The sequence below is a fragment of the Bos javanicus genome, chromosome 20, assembly GCF_032452875.1.
Source record: "Bos javanicus breed banteng chromosome 20, ARS-OSU_banteng_1.0, whole genome shotgun sequence".
Taxonomy (NCBI): Eukaryota; Metazoa; Chordata; class Mammalia; order Artiodactyla; family Bovidae; genus Bos; species Bos javanicus.
In genome coordinates this window covers 22,922,999-22,937,627 of record NC_083887.1, presented here as the reverse complement: position 1 = coordinate 22,937,627, position 14,629 = coordinate 22,922,999, and the positions used below count along the sequence as shown (strand labels likewise).

The following is a 14,629-nucleotide window of genomic DNA, read 5'->3' as shown; positions in this document are numbered from 1 at the left end:
GAAACAAGAAAAACAAATAGATCGTTGGAATGAGAACAGAGTTCAGAAATGAAACCACATATTAAAAAAAAAAATCTCGTAACAAACTAAAAGAAAATTTAGCATGATGTAGTTATGTCCCTAGGGGTAGGAAAGACCTTTAAAAAGGATACCAAAAACAAAAACAATAATGGACAAGAACGATCATCTTGATTATATCATATTTTAAAATTTCTGTAGAAGAAAAGACATCACAAACAGTTCTAAAATAAAGAATAGACTATGAAAAAGCATTTGCAATTCAATAGCAGACAAAGGATTGGTCGGAATATAAAATAAACTCCTATGGGAACTTCCTCAGCAGTCCAAAGGTTAAGACTCTGCGCTTCCACTGCAGAGGGTACAGGTTTGATCCCTGGTCGGGAAACTAAGATCCTGAAAACCGTGTGGTGTGGTCAAAAAAAAAAAAAAAAAAAATACTCCTATGAATATGTAAGAAAAGGTGAATGGACAAAGGATCTAAATAAACAGGCAATTCACAGAAGATCTAAAAATGCCCACTGTACGTATGAAATTATGCTCGTTTTCATTGGCTATTAGGGAAATGCAAATTAAAACAATAATAAGAAAATCCAACAACAAGAAAACGGTGGTAAGCACGTTTTACACTATGAGTGGAGCTGTAAGTTGATGCAGTTGTTTTGAAGAACAACCACGCATGCATACTAAAAATTGAAATAGGGAACCCTCGTACACTGGTGGTGGGACTGTAAATTGGTGCAGCTACTACAGAAAACAGTATGGAGGGTCCTTAAAAAACTAATAATAGAACTACCATATGATCCAGTAGCTCCATTCCTGGGTATATACATCCAGAAAAAACGAAAACACTTATTTGAAATGACACATGCACCCCAATGTTCATAGCAGTATTTTTTTACAATAGCCAAGACATGGAAGCAATGAGTTCCTATCAATAGATGACTGGATTAAGAAGATGTGGTAATACACACAAAAGATTGAGAAAGCATGTATATACATACTATATATATACACAAAAGAACAATTACCTGGGGGCCAAGGTGGTAGGGTGGAAGTAATCAAGGACTTCTAGTATTGTAATATTTAACTTTTTAAGAAGCAAATGTGTTCATGTATTACTTATTCAAGTAAAAACTAATAGTACAAAAAATGTTTCAAGTCACTGAGCTCAGAACAGGATAGCCTCTAGAGTGACAGTCATCTCTGATATAAAGTGGTACATATTATGTTTTGTTTTACATGAGCAATTAGAGGATGGCTGCAGAAAACATTTTTTTTTTCCTTCTCTCCCCCTCTCCATTCTTTAGTTTCAGTTAACAGTCTGTCTCAATTAAGTTAGATTTCTGTTAATTGATCATTTAATCTTTAAGCATTATTATGACAAGCTTGGGAGTCCTTTAGTTATTCTTGGGAAATAATTTTATTCAAACTCCGTAGGGGATATGTCTTGCTCTTTCGTCTTGTCATCAGGAAGCCATAATGCTTCGCCAGCACTAGCTTACCTTTTCCCTGATTTCTTTTGCCTTTGCTGTTTCGCTTCCTGCTATTTAACAGATGTACAGTGTGTGTGTTTTAACTGTTACTCCTTCATATATAATGGAGACTCTACTTGGAACTCATTGGAAAAGTGATTATGGGGTGGGGGTGGGGCTGAAGGTGACTGCTTATTCAGAACACTGAGAAGCCAAATGCAGGAACTCTACCAAGGTAATAAATGGAAAGGAAAGCCTGGGTTGTGTTCTTTCCATTTCAGAACTATCCTTATTTCCCAATGGCAAAGAGCAATTTAGCCCTTGCAAATTTATATGGATTGGCTCACACCAGCAATATATATGGGCTTCCCTGGTGGCTCAGATAATAAAGACTCTGCCTGCAATGCAGGAGACCCACGTTTGATCCCTGGGTTGGGAAGATCCCTTGGAGAAGGGAGTGGCAACCCACTCCAGTATTCTTGCCTGGAGAATTCCATAGACAGAGGAGCATGGCGGGCTACCATGGGGTCATAAACAGTTAGACATGACTGAGCGACTAACGTGCACACACAGCAACATATATACTAAAGAAAAACACAGGCAAGCATTAGTAGTTGGATTCAGATGGGTTTCAGACATGCTATGATATGGTGTGAAGAGGAAGCTATGACACCGAAGGCAAGTGTCCTTGTTGAGGCATCTGCTCAAAAAAGCCAATAGGTCCAATGCTGGTGTGAGACCAAGAGGAGTCCTCTCTGGGAGGTTGCTTTGCACAAAAAGGAACTACAGACTTTTCCAATATTAACCACATATTGTCTGGAAAGTGTTACAACTACCACTGTTAGAAAGATCTCTGTCTACTTTCATTCTCACCAACCAGCCAGGGGCCTCCCAGGGTGGGGAAAAATAGGGAACTGTCACTTTGCTAGGGGATGTTTAGCTCCACTGAGTTGGGGACAGAAAGTTGGATGTCTATAAGAGAAATTTAACTTTAGGGTGTAAATGACTGAATTTGCCCCCTTTCATTTAATAAGTCCCAGTGTGGGGTGGGGGTGAAGGAAGAAGCTGAAGGTGTAAGAAGTGGTTGGCAAGTTGCCCAAAGTTTAGAAGTTCTTCATCAGCTGACACAGACTGCAAGCCCCCAGGCTCCCTGCTTTCACACGAAGAGCACTTTCTCATCTCTGGTTCTCATTTTTAAAGCAGAAGTTTAAAACAGTGCAATATTCTCTCATGTGGGGTTTTGTTTTAAACTACTGAAGACAAGGGGTAGGTGGAAGCAGCATGTGACCACCAAGTCAGAGAGGTGTCCATCCTCAGACCCAGACTGTGAAGTGGGGACTTTTGATGCGCTCATTAATGCCAAGCCAGTTGGAAGGAGGCCTTTGATTCAAAGGCTCAAGGAAGACAAGAGGTGCAGCCCAGGAGAAATACGAGGTAGGGGCCCAGTCCCTGGTAGGGGGCTCCCTCCCACTCTGTCTATAGCCAGCCGGTCTCCTTGAAAACAGAGTTATTTCACATTTTGGGGCATATACGTTTTCAATACTATCAGGCTTTCTTAAAGTTATCAGACATTCTTAGTAAAGTCAAATTAAGTTTACATTTAAAAATTCCATTAAAAATCAGATATTTAAATCCATTTTAAGAAGCTGGTTAAAGAAATTAACCTGGCTAATAAAAACCAGCCCTGTTTTTGTTTTTTTTTTTTTAATTTAAATAGATATAAGCCCCTTAGTGTCTCTGGGGCAGCTCTGCCTGGTCTGATCTACCCTCCCTCAGGAACTTTGTTGAGAGTGTTGCTCTGTCTTCTTGGACACCTGGCACAGGCTTGCCTTGCAATGTAAAGGAAACAGCAGTTGTGATCATTGGCATTAATAGTGTGGCTTCTGGATGAGGGAGCCTAGAGTTATTATCTATCTGTCATCTTCCACTCAAAGAGAGAGCATCAGCAGCCATCGAAATTTTTGGTTCTCGAGAAGACAGGAAAGAGCAATATTTATTTTTCAATGTCCAAAGGGAAATTACAAAATCTCAGTGGTAGATAAATGCTTAAATACTTAATGCAATAAATCCTACCCGATTAAAAGCTATCCGCAGTGGGATAAATTTCTGCCTGAGAATTAATAATAGAGACACAGGCTTCCCTTTCAGGGTAGAAACACAAATCTGCTCCATCTCCTCCTTGCACCTTTAAGAGAGGAAGCTCTGTGGTTCAGAAAACCCTTCTTCTACTCTAACCTGCACAATGTCCAACAATTTCTTGCAAGGGCAGGCTCACCTCATTGTCCTGGTGATTAATCTCATTGAGGTTTGACTGTTGCACCAGGACTGTTAGGAGCCTGTAAAGAAAAACAGAAGTGTCTTTAAAGAACAGAACCTGTATGAGAACATGACATTAGAAATACAATCTGCTGAAGGCCTCCAAATGACCAGACACCCTTTGCATTTACTAGGGGAGAGATCTATAGGAAAGAAGCCAGGGTGATTGGTAAGAAGGCCCAGGAAGGCAGGTAGGAGGAAGACCTCTGTCTCTTCTCTCCCTTCCTCCCTATCTTAGTGCTTCTGAAGAGTGAAAGGGAATGCAGAAAGCAAATCCTCAGGCTTACCTTATTCACCAGACCTGTACCCCTTTGTGTTCACTCTAAGAAGCAAAGTTGTCTAGTGCTTATTCTTTATTCGTTTTCCATAAACTTCAAGTGCTTTCAAATTGCTTCACCACTTGGAACCTGTGTCATACCTTCTAAATGTACAGGTTATACCTGGAGGCAGTCAGCATTTACAATTTTGCTTATTCTTTCTAAAACACAAAATATCTAAGCATGCAATCGTAGTTATCAGTGTGAAACAACTGCTGATGATTCCCAAGTTCAAATTCTTATCCCACTTGGGCCACATACTTGGTTGACTGAGGTTAACACTCCATCTGTGGGAGAGAAGCAATTGAGTTTAGTACTTAGGAGCCCAGACTCTGAAGCCAGACTGCCTGGGTTCACATTCCAGTTCTGACACTGACCAACTCTGTGACCACAGGCAAGTAACTTAACTTCTCTGTGCTTATGCATCCTCATCTGTAAAATGGGGGGAATGAAAGTGCCTACATTATAGCTCAGGGTGAGGATTAAATGAGTTAATATGCAGACAGCATTTTAGGCATGCCTGGAGCACAGTGTTTTTTCTAGAATACTTAACCCTGGAAGTTTTAGCCCAGGCTCCATCTCAGAATTCCCTGAGGAGATTTTTTAAAAACCACAAATACCTGGGTTGTATATTCAAGGTTTCTGACTCAGTAGGTCTGGAGAGAAGCCCGGCTTCTACTGTTTAAATAAACTGTTCAGGAAATTCTTGTAAACAATCAAATTTGGAAACTACTGAGGACGATGCTGAACGAATTAATCAATGAATATTCATTGTCATAGAATTGTGTCCCTGGCCCCCCAATTTATATGTTAAAGTTCTAACCTAGTGTGTGTGCATGCTCAGCTGCCTTAGTTGTATCCGACTCTTTGCGACCACATGGACTGTAGCCCACCAGGCTCCCCAGTCCATGGAATTCTCCAAGCAAGAATACTGGAGTGGGTTGCCATGCCCTACTCCAGGGGATCTTCCTGACCCAGGGATGGAACCTGAGTCTCTTGTGTCTCTTGCATAGGCAGACAGGTTCTTTACCACTAGTGCTACTTGGGAAGCCCCTCTAAGGCCCCCAGTGCTCTAAAATGTGACTGTATTTGGAGACAGAGCCTTTAAAGAGGTAGCTAAAATGGGGGCTTCCCCGGTGGCTCAGATGGTAAAGAATCCACCTGCAATGCAGGAGACCTGGCTTCAATCCTTGGTTCAGGAAGATCCTCTGCAGGAGAAAATGGGAATCCACTCCAGTACTCTCGCCTGGTGAATTCCATATAGTCCACGGGTTCAAAAGAGTCAGACACAGCTGGGCAACTAACATACACATATACACACATACATACAAGTTAAAATGAAGGATGATTCCAGTGGGCCCTAATCCCATTTGATTAGTGGTGGGCTTCCCTGATGGCTTAGATGGTAAAGAATCTGCCTAAATGCAAGAGACCCAGGTTTGATCCCTGGCTTGGGAGGATCCTCCGGAGAAGGGAATGGCCACCCACTCCAGTATTTTTGCCTGGAGAATCCTATGGACAGAGCAGCCTGGCAGGCTATAGTCCATAGGGTCCCAAAGAATTGGACATGACTGAGTGACTAACACTTTCACTTCACTTTTGCAGTGGAATGACCATTTGGAGAGACAGCAAGAGGATGGTAATTGAAAGCCAAGGAGAGAGTCTCAGAGGAAACCAAACCTATTGGCACTTTGATGTTGGACTACCAGTCTTCAGAGCTGTGAAAAAATAAATTTCTGTTGTTTAAGCCACCCAGCCTGTGGTACTTTGTTACGATCATCCCAACAGCAAACTAAACTCACCAAGACAATAAACTGTTGTCTATGTGGAAACAATTTAAAAATTCAGAAATTATTTTGGAAGAATTATTTGAAGAATAAAATGGCTTGTCTTTCTGCTGAATCAGATTTTCATTGTTGCTCAGCTTAGGTTACACCTAAGGTCCTAAGTATTAAATTGCTTAATACTGATCAGAGGGATTGATCATGCTGCATTCATTACAAAGAGTACTTAAATGGGGATAGACTTCTTCAGTGAGGGTAATATAAACAGGAAGCTTAAGTGGTGGTTGGCTTTTTTTCTTTTTTAATTTTTACAGTGTTGTGTTGGTTTCTGCTCTAAAACAATGTAAATCAGCCATAATTATACATATATTCCCTCCCTTTTGATTCAGTCTCCTTCCCTCCCCTCACCCACCCCTCTAGGTCATCACAGAGCAACGGACTGGGCTCCTTGTGTTAAATCTAGTCTTATCACTGTTTTGGGGGAGCCAGGACAATGCTGTGATTTAAATCTGGTTTCACCACTGTATGACCTTTCTGAGCTTCTGGTCCTCACTGCTGTAAAAAGGATAATAACAGTGATGGTGGTGGTGAGAGTTAAATAATGCAACAGGTGTAAAGTATACAGATTTTAAAGTATACAGATCCTAGTATACAGATTTTAAAGGAACAGTGGCTATGACTGAAAATGGCATATTTATTTTTATTATTTTTTATGAGTGAATATATCTGTACCTTTATTATTATTTTTTTTTACTTTACTATATTGATAAAATAAATGTGCCATATCCTTTCTGAATTCTAGAATTCTTCCATCAGGTGGGAAGATGCTACAAAAATAATTGCATTATAGTTAACATTGTTTTTTATGTTTTCCTTTACAGCTTCTTTATGAGGGGAGGGTAACTGGTGATTATCTTTCTTTCTCTCTTTCTTTTTCTCTTTCTCTCTCCTCCTTTCTCCTCCCCTCCCCCGTTCTCTCTTCTCTTCCCTTCCTCTCTCTCTCTGTGTCTCATTGATGGCCCTGGTCTGATGTCTAGGGTACATCTGGTGTAAGTGCTGAGTGAAGGAGAGTGAGAAGGAGCAGGAGGTTAGTTGTGTCCAGTCTGGTTATCCTTGGCTGACCCTGAGCAGACTGAGATCATCTGCAGTGAGACAGGCTTTTCTGGGGCTGCTCCAGAGCAGCGTGATCACACTGGGAGAAGTGAACTCTACCCAGATGGGAATGGGGGTGGGGAGATCAAGAACTCTTCTCACATCCTGGGTGAGCCTCCAAAGATCACGGGGTGAGCTCTATCCTGGATATTTCTGTTTGCCTCTCAGATCCAGCCTCTGCCCTGCAGATTCCTGCTTTGAAGGCTGACCTCCAACAATGTCATCATGCAGGTCTCCTGCCCTCTGACTTCCATTGGGTTTGGTCAGTGGGAGAACCTGCAGGAGGAAGGAGAGGAGCCACTTCCCTTTCTGCCAAGGACTGTTTTTCCTCTACAAAAGGCCTGGGCTCCTGCCAGGTGGCCCCTCTCCTGCACTCCAATTACAACTACAACACAGTTTCCAGTAAGAGCTTCCTTCCTCACCTCTTGTGAGCTCAGGGTGAAACATTTTCCTGCGTTAGGAGGAGAGTGGGGTGGAGATTGTCACCATCTCTTGTTAGTTGATTTCAAATGTGTTACTCACTCAGTCGTGTCCAGCTCTTTGTGACCCCATGGACTGTAGCACTTCAGGTTCCTCTGTTCATGGAATTCTCCAGGCAAGAATACACCATTCGCTTCTCCAAGGGATCTTGGAGATTGAACCCGGGTTTCCTGCATTGCAGGCAGATTCTTTATCATCTGAGTCACTAGGGAAGCCCTAATTTCAAATAGTCTTTCATTAAACTTTCTTAGTCATCCCTATTTCATGTTTTCCCTGTCATGACTCTGAGTGATATATGCAAATGTATTCCGCTTGCTTCCATTTGATTCCTAAGTCACTAAGACTCATCAATCTTAAAGCTGGTACAGATTTATAGATGAGTATTCTCTCTCTCTCTCTCCCATTTTATGAGAACAAATGACCCAGTGCACTATATTGCTTGCCAAGGCCAGCACACATTGCCTTGGTTATCCAGCTTGGACAGAACCCAGGTGTCTGGTTTCAGCCTGGTGCTTCTATACTGTTCCGTGGTTCAGAGGCAGTCTGCAAAACACTTGTCCCACATCTGTCTTAATGACCAGTGGGCTTGCAGACCTCTTAGTTTTGTTTTCTTAGCGCTCCTGTTATGTGCTAAGCTGACCCAGGAGTATTTATCCCATAACCCCCAAGTCCATCTATTACCACTAGCTAAAACTCTGTCCGTCTCTCAGATCTCCAGCCACAGCATCAGGCCCACCTCCTCCCAGCTGTCAGGACAGCAGACCCAGGTCCCAGCAGACAGGCAGAGTGGGGGTGACGAGAGCACAGAGGCTGGGGCCAGACTGCCTCTGTGAGATCCCCTGCTCCCTCACCAATCAGCCAGACCTTGGACTCGTTAGGAAACTCTCAGTGCGCACATTTTCCTACCTGCAAAATAAACATAACACCTCTTTTCTAAATATCTGTTGTAACTGTAAATGAGTCAATGCCCATAAGGCTCTTAGAATGGACTTTATATACTATAATAAATTCTATATAATGATTGATTTCTTATTACAAAAAGGTCCTACCCCTTATATCTTGGGGTCCCCTGATTGCCATGAGGTGACTTGTTGGCCAGGGAGAGCTCAGTTAGAAGTATCCTGGAAAGAAGGGAGGCTTGTCTCCTGGAGCGTCTCTGTTTTGCTGGCCCCTTGGTCTCACAGTCCTGAAGCTGGCTCAGCCTGGGGATGACTGAGGAAAAGGGTCCCCAAGGCTGCCGTCTGCTCTTGTCCTGGAATCTGCCCAGTGGTGGGAGTAAGCTGCCATGAAATATCCACTGCAGATTAGGATGCATCATCTAGAAACTAGAGAGCAGGACCCCGAAGAAATGATTTCCTTCCTCCCTCTAGCTGCAATCAAGAGAATAAAAAGAGGCAGAGCTGCCGGCACTTTGGCAAGGAAAAAAAAAAAAAATGCTGGTAACCATGGAGACGATGAAAATGACTTTCAGAGAGCCCTGTGACTGCTTTCAGAGGAAATCGCTGCTTGCCTTCCAACTCTAGCATGCACAACATTGTACAAACAGAACTGCATGCTCTTTGCAGCTTTGTTAATGATCATGCCCCTTCTTTCACATCGGCGCCCTCTGAATGTCCTAGCCAAGGAAGCAAGAAGAGCCATGGCGAGCTGAAAGGGAGAAAATTCAGACCTGCTGAGGAGTGGAGTATTCAAAGCAGGAAGGAAACACATGAGATGAAACTTGTGCTCCTTTGCTTTTGTCCATCCAGCGTGCCCTCGTGTTCTTAATGATAGGTCCTTCCTCCCTGCAGGAGCTTAGACTCCCCACTGAGCTATCGCTTGGCTAAGGCTGCACATTGACTGGTTGGTTTGCTAGCGAGTTGTTTCCATCAGAGAACCAAAATCTCTCTGGAGGCAAAGGGCTAATTGAAGTGTCCCCTTGGCTAGTTTACAAGCTGCTTCAGTTTGAGACTTCACCCTAAATAGTCTCCAGCAAGCACCGAGTGGAAGGAGTGTGTGCTGTTTGGAAATCTAGGGGTGAGTAGATTTTAAAAGGAGTCTGAGTGCCTGAGTACAAGTCCACAATGTGGCCAGCACATATGCTTATGATTAGAGGGAAAATATACATGTATGTACACTGACAAAGGCAGAGAAGGGAGTTCCAGAGGAGCTAATGGTTGAGTTTAATGTCCACTGGGTTCTAAAATCTTGCAATGCTCTACGTCCCAAGGTTAAAACAAACGGGAGTGCTGTTCATACCCTGATGAATTCACCGGAAACGTGTGCTCCTGTCAGTGAGTACAGGACTGTGTGTACATGTACCTGTGTGGTTGTATTTTTTGTGGACCTGTGTGTGCTAAGGTGGAAAAGGCCAGGGTGAAGGCTGGTAAGTGGCGGTATCGGGGTTTCATTCTTTAGTGCTGATCAATTGCACCTTTTTATTTCTGTCTTTCATCATCATCAATATCCTCACTCTCATCATCATCGCTAACGCTCAGTGAACACTGACAGTTGATGCTGTTCAGTGCTTTCTCACATATTTTCTCGTTTACCTCTGCCTCCTTACCTAGGAGGTAAGTACTGTATTACTCCTACTTTCTAAAACAGGAAGCTGGACCTTAATATGTTAACTTGCCCAAGATAATCGTGTCTATAAGAGATGGAGCCAGATTCATCCTCAGCCAGTCTGACGCCTGGGCTGGCACTCCTGCCCACCCTTTACCTCCATCCAAAAAAAGGATTTTAGGTGGTTTTCAGATACATATAGTAAGACAAGATCACAAGAGGAAAGTAGGCAGAGAGAAAACGAGGGCAGGATAGAGCACACATAATTATGGTCCTATGAGCATGCCAGAGGTGAGACACAAATTGGGTTTTGAGTTTTCTAAATATATAAAGAGAGAAACCTGATCGTAAGTCACAGTGTCCACATAGTAAAAATAATTCATTGGAAGAAGCACAGGAATTCCTCTTTAGTAGAAATTTTTCTTGTGTGGTTTTTCTGAAAAGATTGTTTTTGGACACAGAACAAAATATTTCCTGACAATCAGACAAAAAGGAGTTCTGTAAGGCTGTTTCTTTTTTTGTTTTGACTACATGGTATGCAGAACTTCTTGGACCAAGGATTGAACCTGTGTCTCCTGCACTGGAAGAGTGGAATCTTATTTACTGGACTACCAGGGAAGTCCCATAAGACTATTTCGCATAAGGCCTCTCAGGGTAGACTGAGGGCTTAATGACAAAGTGTGGCCATTAAAATGAATTCAACAGGATCCACAGCAGTGGACTCCAGGAGCACAGCAGATCCGTTGGGCAGGTTACTTATCTTCACACAAGCATTAGGCAATTAGTTGTCTTCTTGATGCCTTAGTTTTCTCTGTAAAATGGGGATAGAAATATTGCCTACCACATAGAGGTGTGGTAACGGAGAAGGCAATGGCACCCCACTCCAGTACTCTTGCCTGGAAATCCCATGGACGGAGGAGCCTGGTAGGCTGCAGTCCATGGGGTTGCTAAGAGTCGGACATGACTGAGCGACTTCACTTTCACTTTTCACTTTCATGCATTGGAGAAGGAAATGGCAACCCACTCCAGTGTTCTTGCCTGGAGAATCCCAGGGACGGGGGAGCCTGGTAGGCTGCCATCTATGGGGTCGCACAGAGTCAGACATGACTGAAGTGACTTAGCAGCAGCAGCAGAGGTGTGGTAAAGGTTAGATGAGATAGCACATAGAAAGTCCTCAGAATTTTGCTCAGAACATGATAAATAATCAGTGTTGCTTGTCATCATCATGCTTGTTATAACTATAGACCTCTATGCTTCAATGGTCAGACAAGCTGGCCTAAAGTTGTATCCATTTAGAAAATTAAATAGTTGAACAGATTTATATGACTTAATGGAAGGTCACTCCCTTCTGCATTATTATTTTAGAATTAAAAAGTGCCTGTAAGGCAGACTAAGATTTTTTCTTAGAAAGTGATTCTGAGTTCAAGCAGACACATAAATGGGCTATGTTCTTGGGCTATGTTCAAGCCCAAGTTCTTTGGCTTGGTTAGTGTTGCCTTGAAACATTTAAAGCAGATGTTATCAAACTCTTCCACAGCCATAAGATTTCTCAATAAAACAATGATAAAAGTATCTAGTTTTAAGCAATGTAATTCCATAAGAAATCCTTTCAATCAAGCTAGTTTTGAAATGTTCTCTAGGTAACAAAGTCAGCTGATTTGTTATATCGGTTGTACAAAACTAAAGATTGGCCCTTGCCATCTTCCTCTACAAAGATTCAGTCCAAACTGCTGAGATTGCTGACTTAACCCCCTGAAAGGGGTTCAGGGTGGAGATCAGGAATGAGCCACCCCGTGCTCTGGGGAAAAAAAAAACTGGCAGAATAGGCCTGCATGGAGTTAGATATTTTCAGAAGAAGGTTTTATGAGCCCAATTCTTACATCTCTTCATATCTAGAAAAGCACTAAAATCTTTCAGGATAACAACTGCTTCTCATGACTTGCAGTAACCTTCTGCAAAAATACGTGGTTAATGTATGTACTCCCCCTTCACCAAAATCACATAGACACTGACCTTCCCTCTACCTCTTTGCAGTAGTTTCTCAGAGCTATCTGAAATGCTATCTCCTGGGCTATAGTCCTCATTTTGCCCCAAATAAAACTTAATTCACAACTCTTACATTGTATAATTTTCTTCTCTCAATAGTTGTTAAGGTTTAACCCAATTCATTTTTGGATAACATTTATCAGAAATGCTAATTTTGGTTTTGGAACATTTAATCTTACCCTTTGGGTTTTACTACTTACAGCAGCTAGCATTACCATAATTAAAGCAGATTTTATCTTCCAGAATCAGCAAACTGTCCATCTAGGACAATAAAACTATATTATTAGTACAAAGAAAATTTTATTTTTTTGGCTTCAGCTCTTCCAAAGGTGGTGATTGGGTCATTTGGGACAGTTTCATGAGAAGGGGAAACCACAGCTCTGTGTTCTCCCAATTACAGTGATGTAATGTAAGTCCTAGAGAGTCTAGAGTCATAATAAGAACTAGTCTGACAAATCCACAAAAGAGGAAGTATGCTTAGATTGTTTTTGAATATATTATTGCAGTGATTTCAGATGATAAGCCTACTCTATTGACCAAATTGAGGATTTTGATGCAAAGGCTTAGTTCACGCATCAGGTGCAATAGTTTAATGGCAGAGCCAGCTTCGCACCAAAATTCTTGTCCCCCTTTCTTGGATTGGAGTCATTGCCAGGATGTGGATTCTTTCTTGGTCAGGGACTATGTTCCCTAGTGCTCCTTCTGGCCGAATGACTCATCCTTATTAATGGAATGTGAGCAGAAGTGAACTGTGTCATTTACAGGCTGAGATTTTAAAGAAATAAGTGAGGCTTGTCTACTCTCCTCTTACCCTGTCTGCAGGCTGAACAAAAGGATTCTGTGATCCTAGGAAATAATGAAGCCACAAGCTGGCATCTCTGAATCATCTGTGGAGGGGAGCCACCTCCCCTGCTCCCAGTCCAGGAAACCTACATTGGAATAAACTTACATTACGTTAAAATGCTTTCACTTTTTACTTTCATGCATTGGAGAAGGAGATGGCAACCCACTCCAGTGTTCTTGCCTGGAGAATCCCAGGGATGGGGGAGCCTGGTTGGCTTCCGTCTATGGGGTCGTACAGAGTCGGACACGACTGAGCGACTTAGCAGCAGCAGCAGCAAGGCTTCTATGGTGGCTCAGATGGTAAAGAATCTGCCTATAATGTAGGAGACTCAGGTTCAATCCCTGGGTCAGGAAGATCCCCCGGAGTAGGAAATGGCAACCCACTCCAGTATGCTTGCCTGGAGAATTCCATGGACAGAGGAGCCTGGTGGGCTACAGTCCATGGGGTCACAAAGAATTAGACCCCATCTAGGATGGGGAACACATGTATACCTGTGGCGGATTCATTTTGACATTTGGCAAAACTAATACAATTATATAAAGTTTAAAAAAAAAAAAAAAAGAATTGGACACAACTGAGCCACCAACACTTTCACTTTCCCTTTCCCTGGTGGTCTAGCGGTTAAGAATCCACCTGCCAAAGCAGGGGACATGGGTTCGATCTCTGGTCCAGAAACATTCCACATATCGCAGAGCAACTAAGCCCATGAGCCACAACTACTGAGCCTGTACCTTAGAGCTTATCCTCCGAAACAAGAGGAACCACTATGATAACAAGCCCTGAACCGCAACTAGAGTGTAGTCCCTGCTCACCTCAACTAGAGAAAGTTAATGTGCAACAATAGAGACCCAGCACAGCCAAAAAAAAAAAAATATATATATATATATACACTGAAGTCTTGGGGTTTATTTTTTACAACAGCTATGATTACCATAACTAAAGCAGGTGTTCATTTTCCAAAATTAGTTATGTAGATTTTGAAATGACTGCTCTGAGTGAGATAGGTAAAAGGCACCTAAGTGGAGTAAATCAATGCAGAGTAGTCTTTAAAATGATGGCTCAGATGGTAAAGAATCTGCTTGCAATGCAGGAGACCCGGGGTTCGATCCCTGCTTGGGAAATATCCCCTGGAGAAGGGAATGGCTACACAATCCAGTATTCTTGCCTGAAAAATCCCATTGACAGAGGAGCCTGGCAGTCTACAGTCCACGGGGTTGCAGATGTGATTAACACACACACTCTTGGGAAAACAGTTTTTTTGTGACTAAATATTTTTGTGGGTTGTCTGGAAAAGTCATTCTTTTTTCATCAAAAGGTAGTCATCTTTTTCTGATGTCCACAGATTGTTAGCTCTGGCCTTGCTGTTTCTTCTCTAAACTGCCTTGTTTTGTTGGGCTTTGAGTAAATCTTAGTTTTTTATTATTGCTGGATATGATCCAATGATAATAAGAGGCAAGACTTGGTTGGGAATAGTCCTGGAATTTCCCAAGTCCTCTTACTTTAGTGTAAACCAGACTGAAATGAAGAAACCCTATCACCTCTCAACCTGGAAGGGGCTTTGGTCTCCTCAACCCCCACAGGCTTCAGTTTACTTCTGGACACAGGGTGTGGAGGAGACAGCAGAAGGCAGCCCCTGCGATGCTGGCCTACTGC

At 42.5% G+C, this 14,629-nt stretch overlaps 1 protein-coding gene and 1 long non-coding RNA gene across 6 annotated transcripts in view; one reads left to right on the top strand and one right to left on the bottom strand.

Moving 5' to 3' along the window:
* Window positions 1-14,629, bottom strand: part of ANKRD55 (ankyrin repeat domain 55) — a 110,191-nt gene that overhangs the window by 49,808 nt on the left and 45,754 nt on the right. For all 5 annotated transcript variants that reach the window (XM_061393494.1, XM_061393491.1, XM_061393490.1 and 2 more), the window contains exon 6: window positions 3,769-3,829. In XM_061393494.1, coding sequence (XP_061249478.1) covers window positions 3,769-3,829 — 61 coding nt within the window. The remainder of the gene's footprint in view (window positions 1-3,768; window positions 3,830-14,629) is intronic.
* Window positions 1,589-5,877, top strand: LOC133233564 (uncharacterized). The gene is made up of 2 exons (XR_009731755.1): window positions 1,589-2,927; window positions 5,732-5,877. It is a non-coding gene; the product is annotated as an uncharacterized LOC133233564 (long non-coding RNA).